This window comes from Gastrolobium bilobum, unplaced genomic scaffold (assembly GCF_033153095.1).
Source record: "Gastrolobium bilobum isolate Gb01-03AN ecotype WA unplaced genomic scaffold, APGP_CSIRO_Gbil_v1 utg24325, whole genome shotgun sequence".
In the NCBI taxonomy this organism is placed as follows: Eukaryota; Viridiplantae; Streptophyta; class Magnoliopsida; order Fabales; family Fabaceae; genus Gastrolobium; species Gastrolobium bilobum.
Window position 1 is genome coordinate 13,306 of NW_026895919.1, and position 21,127 is coordinate 34,432.

Consider the following 21,127-nt stretch of genomic DNA (forward strand, 5'->3'; position numbering starts at 1 on the left):
ATTTATTTCCACCTGCATATGGTTATGATTTTCCATATTTAATGCTTTCACATTAAATATGGAAGATCATAACCATATAAAGATAGAAATAAATATAACCGTTGGATCAATATAATCGATCTAACGGTGAAATTGATTGGTAGTAACATTGTAGTAACCCTAATTGGTTGTTACAATATCCTACCCCATATAAAATTACTAAAGTGATTTTTATCTAAAATTTTAAACTTTTAGGTTGAAATTATATCTTATATAGCACCAAACCTCTGTGACCAAGTAGTTCTCTCCGTGCCTCATTTTATTAATAAATAATTAAATATTATAAAAATTTTAGTATAAATAAGTGGATTTGTGCATTGTTCGCCCTTGTGAAAGAATGTATAAGATAAATATAATATAAAACCATTAGTGAATACTTCACCTAACATTTAAAAAATTTAGGTTGAAATATTTTTTTTATAGTTTCATGACTTTTTAATCGTGGCATTTGATTTTACCTTCATCCTCAGATGATGATGTCTTCATTTTTTAGAGGATGTTTTACAGAAAACTTGTCATGGGTACAAAGTTTTAACCTCTAAGGTCATTCAGCTCTACAAATGCTTTCAAAGCTTGTCTCCATCTATTATTTTTTGTTTTGTCCATTTCATTGACTTAAATGGAGGTTATATTCAAACTTTTTACATAACAAAGGAAGAGTTTTAGCCTTCCGGGTACATCAAGTCAACACACACTATAACACCTCGCATTTCTAAATCACATATTAATATATTAAATGAGGATTAAAGGGAAGGATTAGTGAAAATCCTGGAAATTAGGTTAAAATACAAAGAAAGGGTAGAACGGTAATTAGCCAAACACACAACCCTAGGAAGGTAAAATTGAGTAGGAGGTCTCAAATGATAAAAATAACCCTGGAAATGGATTCAGAACGGAAAATTGAGTGGTTAGGCAAGTTTCAGAAAATTCTGTGAGTAGTGTTTTTACCGGGTAAAAATATCGTGGTACGATTGCGCCGTAACACGTGCCGATTGAGTTTTGAGCTCTAGGTTTTGAATACGAATTATAAATGGTATATAGGACTAGGAAATATGATTTCTGATGAAAATTGATGGAAATTAGTAAGTTCAGGGAAGCGTGCCTACGGCGCGCGTAACAGCTTAAAACAGCATTTTCTCCGAATGACCGAAAAACTCCGGATTCATCTGATCAAGGGTAATTAAAGGACAATGGTTAATTTTAAAAATTAGAGTTTCTAAATAGGTTATGAAATTATGGACGTTTAGCAAAATCGGAGGGAGTTTTAAATTAGTTTGAAATCGCGTGAGGTGGCGGTGGGCCCACCTCACTTAAGTTATAAGGTGACAACTAAGCCTAGTCACTATTCACTCATCCCTTCCCCCTTTCTCTCTCCCTAGCCCGCGGCCTCCATGGTCATTGTGCAAGATTTTGCACAATACTTCTTTTGCTTCTAACTTCATCAATACCTCACTAAATCAAGTAAAATTTGTCATCAAACTTGTTGTAAATCACCATCCAAACACAATGGTAGTAGCCTTGAGCCATGAAACCTACTAGATTTTTAGAAAATCCCCCCCAAACCCGCAGCCCTTTGGTTTAGATTTGTGTTCATGGAGTTGTTTGGAGCTCCAGTGATTTAGTATGATGTGGAGGAGCCCTATACCCACCTTTTGAGTAAGTTTCATCACATTTGAATGGTTGGATTGTTGATTTTAATTTATGAACCCTAAGCTCATTTTGTATGAATTGTGTAGTTAGAGAGCTCAAATGGAAATTGTGTATTAGATGATTATGTCTTAGAATGATGTGTTGGAGCTATAAATCCAATAAAAATTATTGGTGAAAATGTGATCATAACTTAGTGGAAATTTGGATGATGCCATGAACTTTGTGATTTTGAATTGTGTTAGGATTGTGAAATTGAGTTGTTGTATGGTTGTATGATGTAATAATAGGATTGTATGATGTGTGAAGTAGTTGAACTGGATGGAATAATCCTTGGTATATGGCTTGGTACAATTCAGCCATAATGGGTAGAAAGAGGAATGTGATGTTGTGAAATCGTATGATTGGTATGTTGTGTTGTTGAATGGTAATTAGAGGGGTTGTGTGATGGTTGGAAGGTTTGAAAATTAATGGAAAATATTGGATTGTATTGGATTGTGTATTGTCCCTAGAAGGAAATAATTGGGCAAAATGATGTTAGGATGGTATAAAATGCAAATTGGCACCTAAAATGACATTGGGGTAGCCTTGGGATGCTTAAGAAAAATGAAAAGAAAATAAAGAAAAATAATTTATAAATTAACACACTAATGGCCGAACCTACCATGGTGTAGGGGAGGAATTTGACGTTTTTGGATTTTGATAGATTTGTCGTGTGTTGATGATCTGTACATGGTCATTGTAGGTTGTCGTACGTGGGTTTGAACCCCGAACCGTGAGCTCGGTTGGTTGCCCTTGGTCCCAGACCAAAAGTGATTGAGGCATTTTGATTGTGTAACTAGCTCGGAAAATATATTGCATTGGAGCTGCAGGAGAGGATTATATAGGTAACCTCTTGGTACTGGGGCTTGATCCCCTTGTGTGTTTCACCATGCCCGTTAAGGGTAATGGTAGGAAGTGTATGTAAATAATATAGAATAACATGTTCATGCATATTGTATGTGTGTTGGTACATAAGATGTACCGTGTCTCTGGCTAGTAGACAGTTTGCCTTCGGGCGTTACGGACTTTCACTAGATAGGTCTCCGAGAGGGAGTTCCAGTTGACCTGGGGTCGTGGTGTGTGATCCGGATAGGAGCACACTAGGAAGTCTCGGGTGGTTATGGATGGAGGGTGCCTTGGTTTGATGTTCTGGGAACACGCCTTGGTTTGAAACTCGTAGGCTTATATGCCGAGCTAATAGGTTGGACGTTGCATGGTTTTGGCATTGACCATTCCAGCTTCGTCGTATTTTGTATCTCTATGCTCCCCTATTTCACTAAATCCCTTGCTTTATCCCATTTTTGGATGTTATGTTATTTATATGCATCGAAGTGAGCCATTGGGCGGAGTATTCTCCAGAACCTCTGGGTTACTGAGATATATTCGTATATCTCACCCCATTTTGGAGCCTTTATTTCAGGAGGTAGCAGTGGAGCTGAAGCGGTGGGCAAGAGGCCCGTAGGATGATTTAGATTTAGGATCACATATTTTGCATTTTGTTGGCCATTAGGCCTAGGCTAGACTTAGGTCATAAACAATGCATATGATTAGGAGTATTATTATCATTTTGTTCATGATGTATATTTTGTCTAAGTTTAGTCTTGGGTACCATGTTTATTTTGGGGTATGTATTATGTTATTTGAAGGTTATGATTTGTAAAGTGTAATATGTCATTTGAAAGATTTGTAATTTGTACATGAATCGATGTCACCATGAAGTATGTAATATGATGAAAGGGCAATAGGCCTATTCTAGGATGTGAATGATGCTTTATAATTCAAAGAATGCATGCAAATTGATTATGGTGATAGAAATATGTTAAGTTTGAAAATATAAGTAAAGTGGTGGAAATTGAGTAATTTGATATAAACTGTGATGGGTTGTAAGAGCCCCAATGCATTGCTGGTCCTTGTGTGTGCCAGCCAATGATTATTAGGTACAAATTGAGTTCATAGAACACGTTTGCAAACTTAGGGATTATTTGAAAAACAAAGGAAACTCTAGCGAATTTTCTAGAAATTGGCAGAATTTAGGCAAAATTTGGGAGAGTATATCTCCCTCCACAGAGGTCCGATAGGGACGTTCCATACGCTATTTTGAAGCTTGGTATGTCATCTACATTGTGGTAAAACTTTGGATTTTCTGGGTTGGGCGTCGGTCTGTAGAAGGCCGTGAACACAAACTTCCTTGTTGGTCCCTGCACATGCGGCTGCTCTGGACTGAGTTTGGAAAATTTATTCCCGCTTCTTTTCTTGGTCAAATTTGGTGTATGATATATCAAATTGAAGCTTGAGGTGTCTAGTTTGGTGTATAAAAATTTGAGAGAAATTAGTTGAGTGTATTTTTCAGAATGATTGATTGAGTGAAGGCTGTTTGGGAGCTGTTTTGGGGTTTGCTGGCAGATTCTCTTCTCCAAATTCAAACGGCGATATCCGGAGCAAACGAGAACTTTATGACTCGTGTGATAGCTTCCTAGAAAGGTAATTAAGTCTAGAATAACATACTAAAAGATGAGAGTCTTTTCGTATGCGGTTTGTCCGCAGAAAATTAATGATCAAACCATGTTCGGATAGGTAAGAAACGTAAAAGTGAGATTTTAGCTAAGTGGGTTTATGGGAACCCCTTAGTTACTTGAGAGAAGTAATATATGATGTAAAAGAAGTTTAATTAATTATTCTGCAAAGATTTTATAGTTACGGTCACAACTTTTATTTATTACGCTTTTTATTGTTTTTAATGCTCGCGTAATAAACGGAAAAAGTTTACTCGCATTTTTATAAATGAATTGTTGTGATTGTAACTGTGCTTAATATCATAATTAATGTTAACAATACCGGTGTACAACGGACTGTTACACACACCATACAAAACTTTAGTTTTGAATATTTTTGTCTATTTATATTTGTCCAACTCTCCATTTTGTACATCAAAGAGGTTTTGCTCAAAAATATTTATGAAGAAGAAGCTAGCTTTAGGTTTTAGCTAGGTTACCTCAACCCCACACACCAAGCAAAGCTTTTACTTTTGTTTTATTCTTTATTTTGTCTATTTGGTGTGCTACACTACTAAAAATTCACTCAAAATTTGTAATGGAAAGAGTATATTCAAATGCAATGCATCGTGTTAATGATTTGTAAGCTCATTCATATTTTTTAGATAGCTATAAACCATCAAAGTATATGATGGAGAGTTTAGAAGCACCATTAAGGTAGAAGTGCAATGCAATGGAGGTTTGATCCATTCTTTTCATTTTGCCTTAATCTAATTGTTTTTAATAATCATAAACATGATTAGATTATTTAAGCGTTGTCTTTCATCTTGCAATAAAATTTAATGTGACCTATATTTTGTAACATTAATAGCACTACCTATTTCTATAATGTGGCATGGAGTAAATCTGATGCATGTATCAAGTGTTCAATACTACATAAGTACTAAAGACATTTTACATGATTGACTAAAACTTTATATTTAACTTTCTTACTAGAATTACTTCAATAGAACTATTATTATTAATAAACTGGAAAAATTAAAGAGCACAAATAGAAGAGCACGCAAGTGCACTACATCTTCACTAAAAAACTCCCCATGTTTTCTTATTCTTTTAAGAAGGTTTCATTCATCTTAAATAGAGTGTGAAACAAAGAATCCAATGACAATGTGACTTTAAACATATGATATGGATAATTCTTATTCTTTATACTCTTAGTTAAATTTGAAATAGGATAACACTTAATCTTATATACTATTTTTTCATAATCTTCTCCAATCTCTTTTTTTATCGGAACACTCCCCCTCCAAGTTGGAGCAAATATGTCTATTATATTCAACTTGGCAACTATGTTATGAAATGTGTGCTTTAGCAAATCTTTGGTGAATATGTTAGCAAGTTAATCTTCACTACGAGTGTAGGGAGTAACAATGATTCTTTCTTGAACCTTTTCATGTACAAGATGACAATCCAATTCTATATGCTAGTTTTTTTCATGGAAAACTAGATTTGAGGCAATATGAATGGCTGTTTGGTTATCACAATGAAGAATTATAGGTGTCCTAATGGCTTTATTTGTTAAATCTTGCATTAGAGCTCGTAATCAAACAATCTCACTTGTAGCTGACGTCATAGCTCTATACTCTACTTCAGCACTAGACCTTGCAACAACACTTTGCTTTTTGCTTTTCCAAGTGACTAGATTCCCACCTATAAACGTACACAATCTTGATGTTGATTCTCTATCAACAGGATTTCCAACCCAGTCCGTTTCTACATATCCAACTATGTTGCTGTGGTAATTCTTCTTCATTCGTATCCCCTTTTCAGGACTTGCTTTTAGGTAATGGAGGAGTCTGTCAACCAGGTTCATATGACCATTGGTTAGAGCATGAAGAAATTGACTTATGTAACTCATAATGTCGGAGATGACTGGTATGATGATGGTGAGATATATTAATTTTCCAATTTGTCTTTTAAATTGTTGGGGATTTGATAATAGGTAGAGTCCCATTTAAACTTGTTGTTATGCTTCATGGGATTTTCTACAGGCTTCACTGCTAGTTTTCATGTTTCTTTCAATAGATCTAAGACATATTTTCTTTGTGATATGAACAATCCTTTGTTGGAAGTGGTCATCTCGATGCCTAGGAAATATTTGAGAGGTCCAAGATCTTTGATGTCAAACTTTTTGTTGAGAAATTGTTTTGGCATACTAATTCTGTTGAGATCACTACCTGAGATAACAATATCATCAACATAAATTAAATACTATAGTTATCAGTCTGGAGTAATGTTTTACAAACAGAGTGTAACCTGATTTGCTCTTATTGAATCCATATTACATTAGTGTTGAGCTTAATTTTCCATAGCAAGCTCGAGGTGATTGTTTTAAACCATAAATTGCCTTCTTTAGTCTACACATCTTTTCAAATTGAATTTTCATTTACTTGCTGGGAGGAAGGTCCATATACACATCTTCTTCAAGTTCACCTTGTAAAAAGGTATTTTTTACATCTATTTGAAATAGAAGCCAATTAAGATTGACAACGACTGACATTAGAACTCTGACTGGGTTTATTTTTGCTACAGAAGCAAATGTCTCATTATAATCCACCCCATGTGTTTGTGTACCCTTTTGCCACTAATTGTGCATTATGTATTTCAATAGAGCTATCACTCTTGTATTTTCGCATATAGATCCATTTGCAGCCAACATAATGTTTTCCCTCAAGTAAGGAGACAATAATCCAGGTTTGATTCCTCTCAAGAGCATCCAATTCTTCATTCATTGCATTCCTCCATTCAGAAATTTTACATGCTTCTTCATAGGTTACAGATTCGAACTGAGCATCAATAGCAGCAATGAAGACTTTGTGATTTAATGAAATACTATTATAGCTGACATGGCTTTGAATAGGATAAGCAACAATGGTGTTTGAAACAAAATCGTTGAATATGTTTGGAGGCCTTACGATTCTATTTGATCTGCGGAAAGGGAGTTGATTTGAGTTGCTATTAATCTGTTATTTTCAATGAATGCAGGCTGATCTGCTACTTCGGGTACATGCTGGTTTATTGCTTCAGTGACAACAGGATTAGATTCAGAAGGAACGAGTGGAACAAGAGGATAAAAATCAAGTAATGTGTTCTCCCCCTGATTTTGATCCTCGTGAGAAAAGAACATGGATGTTTCATTAAATATAACATCTCTTGAAATGAATAATTTTCTAATATATGGATCATAACATTTATAGCCTTTTTTTTATCGAAGAATAGCCTAAGAAGACATATTTCTTAGATCTAGGTTCGAGTTTGTTCCCTGAGTGAAGGAGAACATAGGAAATGCAACCAAATACTCTTAGATGTTCTAAGCTAACAGACATGTTAAGAATAATAAATAATGGAAAGCAATAATCTAAGACTCTACTTGGTGTTCTGTTAATCAGATAACAACTTGTTAGAATAGCAAAAGACCAATAGATGGATGGCAAGTTGCCATAGAACATTAAGGCTTACGTCACCTCTAGAAGGTGCCTATTTTTTCTCTCAGCTATACCATTTTGTTGAGGAGTATTAACACAGGAAAATTGATGCACAATTCCTGCAGTTTTAAGGAAATGTTGAAGAGATGAATTCATATACTCAGTCTCATTATCTGTTTGTAGGAGTTTAATTCCATAACTGTATTGGGCTTTAATCATTTGATAAAATTCTTGAAATATGTGACCAACTTTAGATTTAGACTTCATCAAATACAACCAAACATTTCTTGATTTGTCATCTATAAACGAATAAACCATTTAAATCCATCTAAAGATTCATCGGGAGTATGTCCCCCCAAACTTCGGAGTGTATGAGATCAAATAATACATGAGAAATATATGTGAACTTTTATTAAATGGCAATCTGTGTTGCTTTGAGTAGTCACAAGTCTCACAGGAATTTGTAGCAATTGAAAAGGTAGAGTTAATATAATAACTCATCCGGTTAAATAAGTAATTGTGGGATTTTTACAAAATTGTATGAAATTAGTTAGATAATAAATCTAATTATGTAATGTAAGTCACTTTTTAGGGGAAAAAAGGTGCAATTACGATGAATTTTTGGTAAAAGGTCAGTATTTTAGAAATTAATGGAAATTTGAGAATGAGTTAGTAGGACACTACCTCATGAGAATAGTTAATGTTAAAATCCATAATAGATGAGTAAATTTATGGATTGTGAGTAGTCACAAATTTTATGATATTAAGTTATTTGACTAGATTAAATAAGAAGGAAAGGTAAAATGGAAAGTTACCATATGTAGGCTACTTACCAAGTCAAGTGGGTGACTTAAGTCTTGCAAAATAGACACAAGAACACATCACCTCCTTCCTTCTTCCCCTCCTTGTTTGACAGCCATCGTAGGAGAAATGGGGAAAGCTTGCAGGAAACCTAACTCTTTCATATGACCACCAAATCACTTGGCTCCAAAGTCAAAACCACTTGGAATCTCGTCGTCTACAAAAACCTCTATGTAGTAACTGTCAAAAAGCCATATTGAGTGAGATATTCCACCACTCAACCTTCAAAAATTTAAGAAATTTTTGGATTTCGGAGTGCTTTGAGGGCAATGGAGCTTGAAACTTACTTCTACTAGTATCCTATGATGATCCATGGTAAATTTCCACATCCAAAACTAGTTTTCATGGATTTTCAGAATCTTAGGTTTTATGTGAATAGTACTCTGAAAATGCAAAATATTGGAGAGATTTTAATGTTGTTTCCTTGATATGTATGTTGTAGAGTTGATCACAATGACTAATTGAGAGAGGAAATTTCATTGGACTAAGATTAGGTTTCTTGGAAAATTTATGAATATGGTGATGTTTAGGACTTGAATTGGACATTGTTCATGTTGAGAGATATGTTTAGGAACGAAAATAAATGGTGAAAAATAATTGAAATATGCATTTGCACAACTTTTATGTTATTGCCGAAAATGACATGAACAAAGTGTTAAAATTCTAAGTGATGTGATGTTGGTGACTTGGAATAGGAGGAGTACCCTTTGTAAAAGATGTTGAGGAACTAAGATTAATGTCGAAAAGTAGTTGAAATAGCCATTTGTATTACTTTTGTGTTATGGCCGAAAATGAGTCATGAAAAGCATTGAACACTTGAGTATTTTTATGACTTGGATAAAGTTGTGATGTTGATGAATATGCTTGGTTGGTTGTGTAGCTTGAAGTTAATTGATTACATGATGGAGGAACAAGCATTGACCTAAGTTTTTGGTTGAAATATTGGCTCTTAAGAAATCAAGATAAGGTAATTTGGTATACAAAGTGTGATTGGTTGAGTTTCTTGTGTGACAAGAAAAATTGTCAATAAGGAAGTCTGCTTTAATGTAAACTTCTGGGGATTCCATCAAGCTCCTTTGGGAGGAATGGTTGGATGATGTGATGTATGATAGTGATAGTGAATCGTATGACGAAAATTGATTTGATATGATAACTATATGCATGGTGTGCTATATATGATTCTCTGGCCAATAGAAATGCATGATTGTGTGGGGCCTCCCATAAACAAAGCCTTGTATGGATTGTTAGGTGGTAGAATACCTAAGAATAATAATTCGTTGGGATCTCTCTTGGAAGTACCCAGTGGATATATATACTATGTAATATATAATGGGATTGAAATGCCAGTGAATATCCTGTGATGGATAAATGCATGATTATGTGGTGCTTCTCCTGGATAAAGCACCGTGTGGATTGACATGTGGTAGAATACCTAAGAGCAATAATCCGTAGGGATCTATCTTTCAAGTACCTAGTGGGTATTATATTATGTATTATATAATGGGTTTGAAATGCCCAATGGATATCCTATGATGGATATATGGATGATATGTTATTCTGTTATTATTGTATATGCACATTGAGTGAACCTATGGGTGAAGTGATCTCCAAGGACCTTTGGTTTACTAATCTTGTTACCTCACCCCATATAGGAAATACATTTCAAGTACTACTGATGATACTTGAGCATCTCAGGGCAAGAGGCCCGAGTATGCTTGTGGAAGATTCATATTTTGAGATATGTATCATGTTGATATTTATGCATAAGATTTAATGTATTATGTGTAATCTTATATTTTGTATGGCCTTCGTTATTTGAGAGACATGTATACTACGAGAGGCTTGTAATATGACATTGGATATTTAATGTATTTGGATTCTTTTGATGTAAATGTGAAGTCCAATATGTGTATGACAATGAGATATTGGTTAGAATTCTGACATACATGTGATTTGAAATGAATTATATAATGATTTGTGTATTTTATGTAAATTGGTAAATTTATTGGAATTGAGCCTATTATATAAAATCCATGGATGAATTAATTGGATAAGGCCATGAATTGGCTAGTATTATGTATAATGAATGCATTTAATTGTTAATCAGGTTCAAACTACCTTGGTGGGAATTATTCTCAATTGTTCGAAATACAGACGAGATGTCGTTCGTTTTGTGTTGACCAAAGATGGTAAGAGATCACCCCATGTATGTAGTTAGCCACCATCATTTGGGTTTGAAAGGCAGGAAGCCTCATAATTATGATTAAAGGATAAAGTTTCAATTTTGAGCATAAACAATGTTCTAATGAAAAAGGTAATGAGACGGAATGCCCTTTGGCGTTGGAAGGGCTCGGAGAGAGTGAAGATTTTCATGTGGAAATGTCTCTACCGTAGATTGCCAACTAGAGCATGGGCTGTTAAATGGTCAGATGCGAATCCAATTTGTTCTAGATGTCTTAGTGCATATGAGACGGAATTCCATGTGTTGAGAGACTGTGTAGTGGCAAAAATAGTGTGGGATAATCTGTTATCACCTAAGAGACATGCTTCTTTCTATGATTTGGATTGGGTGTTTATCTAATGTATGTAACGATAGAACAGGTCCCATTAGCTTGAATTGGGATACAATATTCCTTTTAACTTGTTGGGAGTTGTGGAATGATAGAAATGCTATTTATCATGGAAAGGAAGGTTCTGATGGAATTCTTATTGTGGGTAAGGTGAATCGTATGGCTATGGACATCGAGCAAGCTTTTGGCGATAAAGGCAATAAGAAGAAGGCTGGCATGTTAATTCAGTTGCATATTGCATAGAAGCCACCAGATCAAGGATGGATAAAATTAAATACAGATGGCGCAGCCAAAGGATCTCTAGGAGTAGCTACATGTGGGGGATTATGTAAAGGATCAGATGGTCAATGGCTGGGGGGTTTTGCTAACCATGTGGGCATTGCATCAGCTTTTATAGTGGAATTATGGGATATTCTGAAAGGCTTGGAATTTGCTTGGAGCAAAAGGTTTAGGAAACTTATAATTGAAAGTGACTCCACTTCGGTGATCACGTTGCTTACCAATAAAGGTAATGCTGTCCAAGAGTCGTATATTGTTACTCGCATTCGGACTTGGATGAATAAAGACTGGGATCTCAAGGCTCAACACATTCACCGGGAAGAAAATCAATGTGCTGATTGGCTCGCCAACCATTTGATTTGTCCCAACCAGAACTCTATGTATAAGGAGTTTAGTCATGTGCCTCCTGGGCTTAGCTGTCTATTTTTTGCTGATATTTGTGCTGTTACTAGCCTTAGGAATGTTTATATTGTTTAGTTGTTTTTGGGCTGTTAAGCCCTTTCTTTCACCAAAAAAAAGAAAGAAAAAGGTAATCACTTATTATGATTAGTTTAAATACTTTTCATATAATTGAATGTCTTAGAATAGATGGTTATACCTTGTGTAATATTTTGGGCTCAATGTATGCTAAAGGTGATATATTTAATTGGGAATAACAACTCAATGAATAATGAATAAAATAGTTATGATACATTGCAATACATAAGTAAAAGAAAAAATTAATTCACATATTTTTTTTTGGTAAGCATTAATTCACATATTTACAAAGGTAAGAAAGTGATGCATTATATATTATTGCTTCCGTTTAATTTAATAAATTTGTTGTGCTTAATACCACGAACAAAAATTTTAAGAATTCATGATTTTTACATTGCTACAAGTTTGTACGAAGATGCACTTACCTTTATCCGTGATACAAAACTGATGCTTAACAATGTGTGACTTGCAATACAATAATTGAAATATTTATCAATCTCTTTACTTTTCTTGATATGCTTTCTCTTCGTAACGAAAAACTTGAGGCGTCTCTAATGATTAGAGAATGAATGAACACGTTTCTATCCCTTTATATAAGTCATGTATCCAAAAGACGAGACTCTTCACATCTTATAGATATGACTACTCTCATCAATCAGTCAAGAAACATCTTACCAAAAGTCAATTGCCAATAATCATTTAACTCATTCATTAATTATTAAATCATATGCATTTATCACTCAGACGTGAAACATTTCTTACATATCCATCATAGGCTGTACAAATCATAAAAATTTCACATAACGCACACTTTAATAGTCGTCCCACATGTTTACAAAAAAAAAATAAAAAATAGTCCTCCCACGCTTCAGCAAAAAAACCTATTATACAATTCTCAATTGGACCATTTTTTTTATTAAAAAAATGCCCAGCCCAGTTGATTTTATCATTTCAATGTTTTATTTCTTATCACGTAATGGTTTAACTTGATCCTTCTTCTCAGCCCAATTTCGAGTCCAAATCATGGTGGGCTACCTTGATTTATTAGCCAACATAAATTCACCATGACAAGTTCAGTTTCTCCGAGTGGGAATGTAACTGTGCTGTGACAACCCAAACAAATAAAAATAAAAAAATGGATCCCTAATATCCACTCCTATATAAGACTCATACGAAAACAATAAACCCTAATTTCCCCATACCCTGTGGTAAGTGATTGTTCCCTAAACTCACAAGAGAGGCGCAATGGGACGTGTGATCCGTGCGCAGCGTAAGGGTGCAGGTTCGGTGTTCAAGTCCCACACGCACCACCGCAAGGGTCCAGCGAGGTTCCGCAGTTTGGACTTCGGTGAACGGAACGGTTACCTGAAAGGTGTGGTCACCGATGTGATCCACGACCCAGGTCGCGGTGCGCCACTTGCCAAGGTCACTTTCCGACACCCCTTCCGATACAAGAAACAGAACGAGCTCTTCGTCGCCGCCGAGGGCATCTACACTGGCCAGTTCATATACTGTGGCAAGAAAGCCACCCTCGTCGTTGGTAACGTCTTGCCCCTCCGATCCATCCCCGAAGGTGCCGTCATTTGCAACGTCGAACACCACGTCGGCGACCGTGGCGTCTTCGCTAGAGCCTCCGGCGATTACGCCATCGTCATCAGCCACAACCCTGATAACGACACCACTAGGTAACCGTTTCTGTTAGAAAATTGATTCTAGATCTGCTTTGTCTCATGTATTTAGTGATTTGAATTTTAACATTTTGATTTAAGGTTAAATGGTTGGTCTCATGTGTTTAGTGATTTAAATTTTAACATTTTGATTTAAGGTTAAATGGTTGGTCTCATGTGTTTAGTGATTTGAATTTCAACATTTTGATTTAAGGTTAAATGGTTGGTCTCATATGTTAATTTGGGTTAAATGGTTAAAGGTTATTTTAATTGTGGTGTTAAGTGTATGGTAGAGTTTAATTATCTATGTTTTCTTTTGGTACAGGATTAAGCTACCATCTGGTTCGAAGAAGATTGTGCCGAGTGATTGTAGGGCTATGATTGGGCAAGTAGCTGGTGGTGGGAGAACTGAGAAGCCTCTTCTCAAGGCTGGTAATGCTTACCACAAGTTTAGGGTGAAGAGGAATTGTTGGCCTAAGGTTCGTGGTGTTGCTATGAATCCTGTTGAGCATCCTCACGGAGGAGGTAATCACCAGCACATTGGACACGCCAGTACTGTTAGGCGTGATGCTCCTCCTGGCCAGAAGGTTGGTCTTATTGCTGCTAGGAGGACAGGGCGTCTAAGAGGACAAGCAGCTGCAACTGCTGCTAAAGCTGATAAGGCTTGAAGGGGAAATATTGTTAGGGTTATATTTTATTGTGTGTGTTTTTCAATTTTGTTTCTTTGATAGTTTGTCTGTTGAACTGTTTTGGTGCCATTTTGAGAACCATTTCCCCTCAGAAAAATATTTAGCTTTCAATAGACAGTGATTTATATTTATTTAAGTACTCTGTTCATTCCAGCAGTTTCTCTTCTTGCTGTCTGATCTGGTTGGAATGGTTAAATTGGTTATTTTGACTACTTGAATTGTGTCATACCATTTATTCATTAAATTTAACTAATATAGGCTTCTTTTGTGGTCTATTCATGGTTGCATTTCTTTGAATGGATGCAGTTCTGTTGATTTTTTATTTTTATTTTTTTTACTTTTGAATTGCATGAACTTAAACAAGTATCTTCACTATAAATATATTTATCGTATAGCTTCATGCTGGTTAAGCAATGGTAAATGACTCTTGTTTATGGTGACTCTCGGGGTGGGGGTGTTTGTTTGTCTCTGTGTTTTGAAAATTTCTATAGTATTTTTAGGAATGCAATGTTAATTGACTTTTGTTTTAGAGTTTTTAAATGTCTCATGCCATTCCTTGATTAAATTTTACTGATAGGCTTCTTTGCTAGTCTGATAATATGCATGGTTGCAATTCTATTGTCTCTAGAATTTTATTTTATTTTTAAATTATGTGAACTTAAACAAGTATCTTCACTGTAAATATATTTATCATATAGCCTCTTATTCTCAATTTATACTTCTAAAATAATTAATTTTAATTTTTTTAACTTAAATAGTTTTTAAATTTTAGTTACTTTTAATTTTAAATTATTTCCTTTCAAATATTTACATTAAATTTATTTGTTTAATGGGTTTATTTTGATTTATAATTTTAATTTAAGAGTAACAGTTTATTTTAACTTTTTTATTTATTTAATGTTTTCAATTAAATAACAGTTTATTTAATTGTTTCTTTTGATATATAAATTACAAATTCTATTTAAATAAATATTGTAAATAATTGTATGATTTTAATATTTTTTAATTTATTTTATAAGTTTTCATTTAAATTTAAAATATTTGGACAATGCATACAATATTTCTTAATGTCATAATTGACAGGATCATCCTCGCTTACAAGGCAAGTGATATTGAAAATTTATTTTATAAGTTTTCATTTAAATTTAAAATATTTGGACAATGCATACAATATTTCTCAATGTCATAATTAACAGAAGCATCCTCGCTTATAAGGCAAGAGATATTGAATAATAGATTGTAATGCTAAAATTCACTTTAAATTATGACTTGCTAACAGTGCTATATAACGTTTTTTTCTCTCTAATTTATAACATGAGAATATATTATTAGCTGAATGGATTCTTGTTTAAAAATCAATACTTCTCGAATCTCACTGTAAATATGATTTTAACATTTTAAAGTTTATGATTAAAATTTTAAATTTTTTTTTCTCTAAATTCTCAGTCTATATTTTTTTATGAAATCATATGTCATTTGTATAATATTTGGCAAAAAGTAGGATAAAAATATTGGCATTTTAATATGTTTCATCCCATAATTTGAGCTTTTTTTTTTTGGTAAAAAATTTGAGCTTATTAAATGTAGTATAATTTAATATAATTTTTACCCCGGCCCCTCTGAAAAAAGTAGAGTTGTGAGTGTAATTGTAGAATTTAGCAGTAAATAAATTTTTCAAGTCTTTTTGTATATTAAACAAATTAAAAATAATTAACTTAATAGACTTTATATTATTATTAGGTTGGGATAGCACAATATGCAAGGGTGAAATTTCATTTTCTTTTTCCTTTAAAAGGCTTTAGAAAATATAAAAAAAAAAATTAAAGATTAAAATTAGATGTGTACTTTAAAAAATAATGAACGAGTAATAATATTAACAAAAGAAATATAGGGAGCAGATTTGTATATATTAATAATAATTTATTTATGTATTTTATATTTTATAAAATTTCAATCTTTTATCAATATTATAATTTGGCATTTAAAAAATTACCATTAACTTAGATGGACAATTGTAGAGACTAAATATTAAATAATTAATTATTTTTTTAAAATAAAAATGATTTAATAAGATTCCTATAATTTCAATTTATTTATTTATCTATTTATTTACTTTTTAAAATATTTTTTTTTTTTTTTCCTCAAACGACAAATCTCGATTGTATTGTTGCGCAACGAAGCAATAAAACGACAGGTTGTTGAAGAGTGCCGCGTTCGGCCATTCGCACATCCACCTCCTAAAAACGACAACTGAAAACTTAGTTCCAACGCCTTGGTTTTCTGTCTCTTAAAACAAAACAAAACGCAGCGCCTCAACGAGTGCTGCGAATGACAAAATGGCAGTTTCTGAGAGGAACCGTTATTATCGGGTCTCAGTATTCATCGTCCTCATTGTGTCCGTCCTCGACAATGCTCTCTGCATCAGGTTTCCGGATCGGGTTTCTCAACCGGCTCGCGACCCGCCCGACCAACAGCGATTGCAGACAGCGGTCTTCGCTCTCGGAAGCTTCTGGAGATCCGAAGCGGTGTTCGGGTGCTTGCCCGGAGTTATTCGGACCACAGTTGGCTACGCCGGCGGATCTAAGCCCAACCCGGAATATAGAAGCTTAGGTGACCACGCCGAGTCCGTTCAGGTTCTCAATTTCTTTCATCTTTTTCATTTCTCGCTGAATTTGCATTCACATAATGATGCAGAGTGCTTTATTAGCACCAAGAAAGATAAAGCTTAACAATCAAATTGTGTGTGTTTTGGTGTAGTTTTGATTTTAAGGCTGGTTGATTTATTTTAAACACCTTGCCATCTCCTAAATCCTAATTATTTATGGTTATAACGATTAGTATGTAGTTACTCTATTTTTTTATCCTAGGTGTATTTTTGTAAGTTTGGTAATTATTAAAGGCTGAAATTATGATATCTCAAAGTATGACTTGAAAACATCTAAGGAATCAAAGGGAATTCAACAAGGTTCCCCAACTTTGCAAGAGGAGGAGTGAGGGTCCATTATAGGCAGCCTTATCCTTCCTTCTTACAAAGAGGTTGTTCCCACATTTCAACTTGTTACCTTCTGGACACAAAGAGCAACCTTAAGACATAGTTATCAAATGTCTGCCGAATCCCAAAACTGCGACGTGTAGTGGTAGCTAGCTGGCAATAATGAAGTCCTATGCAACAAGCATGGCGACTCAGGCAATAGTAGCGCAATAGTGTGCAAAAGCGGTGCTATTGATAATTATATCTTACCATTGTTCCAAGACTCCCCCCCCAACCCCAAGGTGTAGCTCAGTTGGTAGACGGACTGCAGCTCAAGAATAGGACTCTGGTGGCTAATGAAGTTATGGGTTCTATTTTTATTAGAAGCACGAAGCACTTTGGGGCCAGTGGTAAAAACCTTCTCATTCCAAGTCATGAAGGGATTAGTCTCATCCTACGGGGAGGAGACACCCTGAGTTTACTCAAAAAAAATAAAATAAAATAAAAGGACTCGCCCTGCATGTGCCAAACTAATGCTTGAGAAATTTTTTTGCACTTAAGAGTCTTCAAAGGCCACTTCCGGACTAGTGTCTTCTATCACTTGGTTTGAAACAGACAAACCCATATGCTTTGGAAAGTCAGGTTTTTGGAAGAATTTATGAATAGTTGGCAGTTCAAATTGTGGATGGCAATGACTGTGATATTTGTTGAGTGCTTTGGAATCATAGTCACCAACAACATGTTTTGATAAAGGTGATGTTAAATTTGGAATCGTATGTCCATAAAAAGATGGTTTAATTTGCATTTATACCATGAATAAACTAAATTCATCAATCCATGCTACATCTTAAAATCCAAATTTAACTTTATTGATTTATCAATATGTTGAGTTGAACTTGGATGATTTTATTGGATTTGCCTTTACGGTTTGCTTATACAATGCAGGTTGACTATGATCCACGGCTGATTAGTTTTAGGGAACTCCTGGATGTCTTTTGGTCGAGCCACGATCCCAGGCAAGTGTATGGCCAAGGTCCTGATGTGGGTAATCAGTATAGGTAGGATGGGCATTGATGCCAGCCATAGTTTCTGGTGATCTTCCTCCATGTCCAACCTCATGCTAAGTGCTAAGTATCATTCTTACATTGTGACAGATCTATTATTTTTGTTAATGGAACTGAAGAATCAAGAATGGCTGCTGTCAGCAAGGAACAGGAACAAACCAGGTCAAGAAGCAGCATTGTGACTACTCAAATTCTACAACTTGGAATATTTCACCCTGCAGAGCCAGAGCACCAGGTTTTGTATCCCAAAATATTGTCTATTTATAATTGGTGTTTCTAAGTAAAGCATTTTCTCCTATGTTGCACAGGTCCGGGTACAAGTATATGATACAATACCATACACAAATTCAAATTTTTTTTTTTTTTTTTTTGAAAAAACATTTAAGATACAAATATGGCAATTTATATCAAATATAATATTGTATTTATATGCATAAAAGAGGTAAAGTTAAATTTATCCACTTGTGATCACCCTTACTTGGGTCTCATGTGTTCTCTAACTCGTCTGGTGAGGATGAAAGTCTGCTATTCTGTCATTCTCTAACTTGTCACTTTTTAGAAAACTAAAACCATCTGTGTTTCTTGTGCATTTCAACAGTATGGCTATTAGGGTTTTTGAGGTCTGCAAATGCTCATTTTTCTTAAAAGAAGACACGAAGCATGAGGATTAAATTCTATTTTAAGCCACCATCGATTGATACATTCTACGTAGTTGTAAATAGTATGCAAGCACTTGTTATTAGAGATGTCAGTCTGCAAAAAATATATGCAGTTGGAAATCGAGTCTATTTTTCTTGTCATCATCTGTTAAGCAATTTTAGTAAGTTCAATTTTCTGTGGTGGGAAAAAAAAAAATTGCCCGTCAAAGTTCCATCTCTTCAAATCACTGACTGACTTTGCCTGTTCTGTTCTAAATATGCAGAAATTTGAACTCAAACAGAATACCTTCCTTCTTCAGTTAATTGGTAACCTGCCTGAAGAGGAGCTAGAGAGGTCAAGCCTGGCAACAAAATTGAATGGATTTGTAGCTGAACTTTGTCCTTCACATATCCAAAAGCATATTGATGCGAAGATCAATGAGATTATAAAAAAGGGTTGGCCCATTTTGAGGGAATTGTAGTTGGCCATAGAGGAAGCTGCTCAGATTATCATTCTTCAGCTATCGTGCTTGGCAGTACCTTTAGGTCTGTTTCAATAGCTTGTACCAGGTGCAGGGCTCGAAATATCGAAAGTGCTGCGCATATGGTTCTCGCCAATTAAACCATTGCCTTGTATTTATTGTACTTGCAATCCTACTCGAGTCTCCCTCATCCATTGAAAATGATACCCTTATTTACTTGTGGTCTCTTACATTTCCCTTTCGATATATGACGACAACAGGGAAACTAGTTATTCCAGCTTGCTATTCGTCAAGAGGAAGAAGAACTAATTACGTTCGTGCGTGTTAGACTCTTCTAATAGCATATTTTTAAGCTCTTAGATAGCAACTGAATTTTTACTTAAAATTTATTATAAGTTGTCTAGATTTTTTTTGCACCTCTTCCTTAGAAAAATAATAATTTTACATATTTTTAGATAAATCACATATATCTTCCATGAGGGATGATTCTGTTCGAGTTAGGAACATTTACATCATGGTGAGATTAGCTCTTCCAAAAGAAATTTTTTACATTCACAAAGACTTGAATTTAAATTCTTATTTAACCGGAATCAAGCATGTACCATTTGAACCAACCATCTTTGATTACTTTTACATATTTTATCTTCATAAATTATTCACATATGTTTTATGTTATAGCCCAAAGTAAAACCAAAGAACAAGCTAAAATGAGGGGTACCTTTGTAAATGATTGGACAAGCCATGACAATCATCCTGCAAAATAATAACTACTACCATCACCAGTTACACATTATAGTTTCCATTGCAAGTCTTGCCAAACACGATCAATGCTCTTCCATACAAGAGAGTCACCAGTCTTCACCATTATCTGTCTACGGTTATCACACTTCCTGCCATAGTTGCCGAGCAGGACCTTGGCCCAAAGCGCCTCTTGATTACTAATAAGTTTCCACGCAAACTTTTGACTAAAGGCTTGGTTTTGCTTTTTTGGAGGTCTCTGAGACCAAGTCCCGCAAACTGCTTCGGCTGAAACAAGGTCATGATGCCTCCCATGCTCAGAATCCTCCGATATGAAGCTGCGTTGAAATTGTTCCATCTCATTACAAATAGTCACTTGAAGAGTATTTTAGCTTTACTATAATTTCTTCTCAATAGTCTACATGAATCATTTTGAATTCATTGGTTTGTGAGGGTCAAGTATCTGTGAGTATTATTTAATATCCAGTCGTCAAATTTAAAATATTATGGTTTTATGAGGGATTTGAGCCTCATTGGTGGAGTATTTTTTTATCATGCAATTAGCTCTACACGAACGACAAACGTAAGATAAGAAAATTGTGATTTTCATTTGATCATAATTCCAGAGAGATACACACACATTTATTGTAAATGAACAAATGAATTTCAAGTTCAATTCATGAAGAGTGTATGATCTGTCCATTTTCTTTTCCTCCCTAAAAAGTAAATAAAAGAGAAATTAGGAACATGATGTAGCATAATTCTAGAGTACTCTTTGCTGATAAACTTAGAGTATTCCTCTAGGGTTAAGTGTTTCACCTAGTCAAATATCATATACTCTCTAAATAAAGGAAATACCAATTCATATAATAATTAAAACCGTATCAAATATTTACTGATAGTTTATTTATAGACGTTATTCAGATTCTAAGAAGGATAAGATAATCCAATATAGAATAAAATTCTAAATTAAATAACAAAATTAA

At 34.6% G+C, this 21,127-nt stretch overlaps 2 protein-coding genes across 2 annotated transcripts; both read left to right on the top strand.

Annotated features, from left to right (window-relative positions):
• The first annotated feature begins 13,060 nt into the window (after positions 1-13,060).
• LOC133296803 (large ribosomal subunit protein uL2z-like) lies at positions 13,061-14,458 on the top strand. Its single transcript, XM_061495859.1, has 2 exons — positions 13,061-13,577; positions 13,885-14,458. Exons 1-2 carry the CDS (start codon positions 13,138-13,140, stop codon positions 14,225-14,227), a joined length of 783 nt encoding a protein of 260 aa, XP_061351843.1. The 5' UTR covers positions 13,061-13,137; the 3' UTR covers positions 14,228-14,458.
• A 2,109-nt stretch (positions 14,459-16,567) lies between these two features.
• On the top strand, positions 16,568-19,644 carry LOC133296805 (peptide methionine sulfoxide reductase A5). The gene is made up of 4 exons (XM_061495861.1): positions 16,568-16,881; positions 18,165-18,277; positions 18,374-18,518; positions 19,206-19,644. The coding sequence occupies exons 1-4, from the start codon at positions 16,585-16,587 to the stop codon at positions 19,401-19,403; spliced, it is 753 nt and encodes a 250-aa protein (XP_061351845.1). The 5' UTR covers positions 16,568-16,584; the 3' UTR covers positions 19,404-19,644.
• Positions 19,645-21,127: the final 1,483 nt, after the last annotated feature.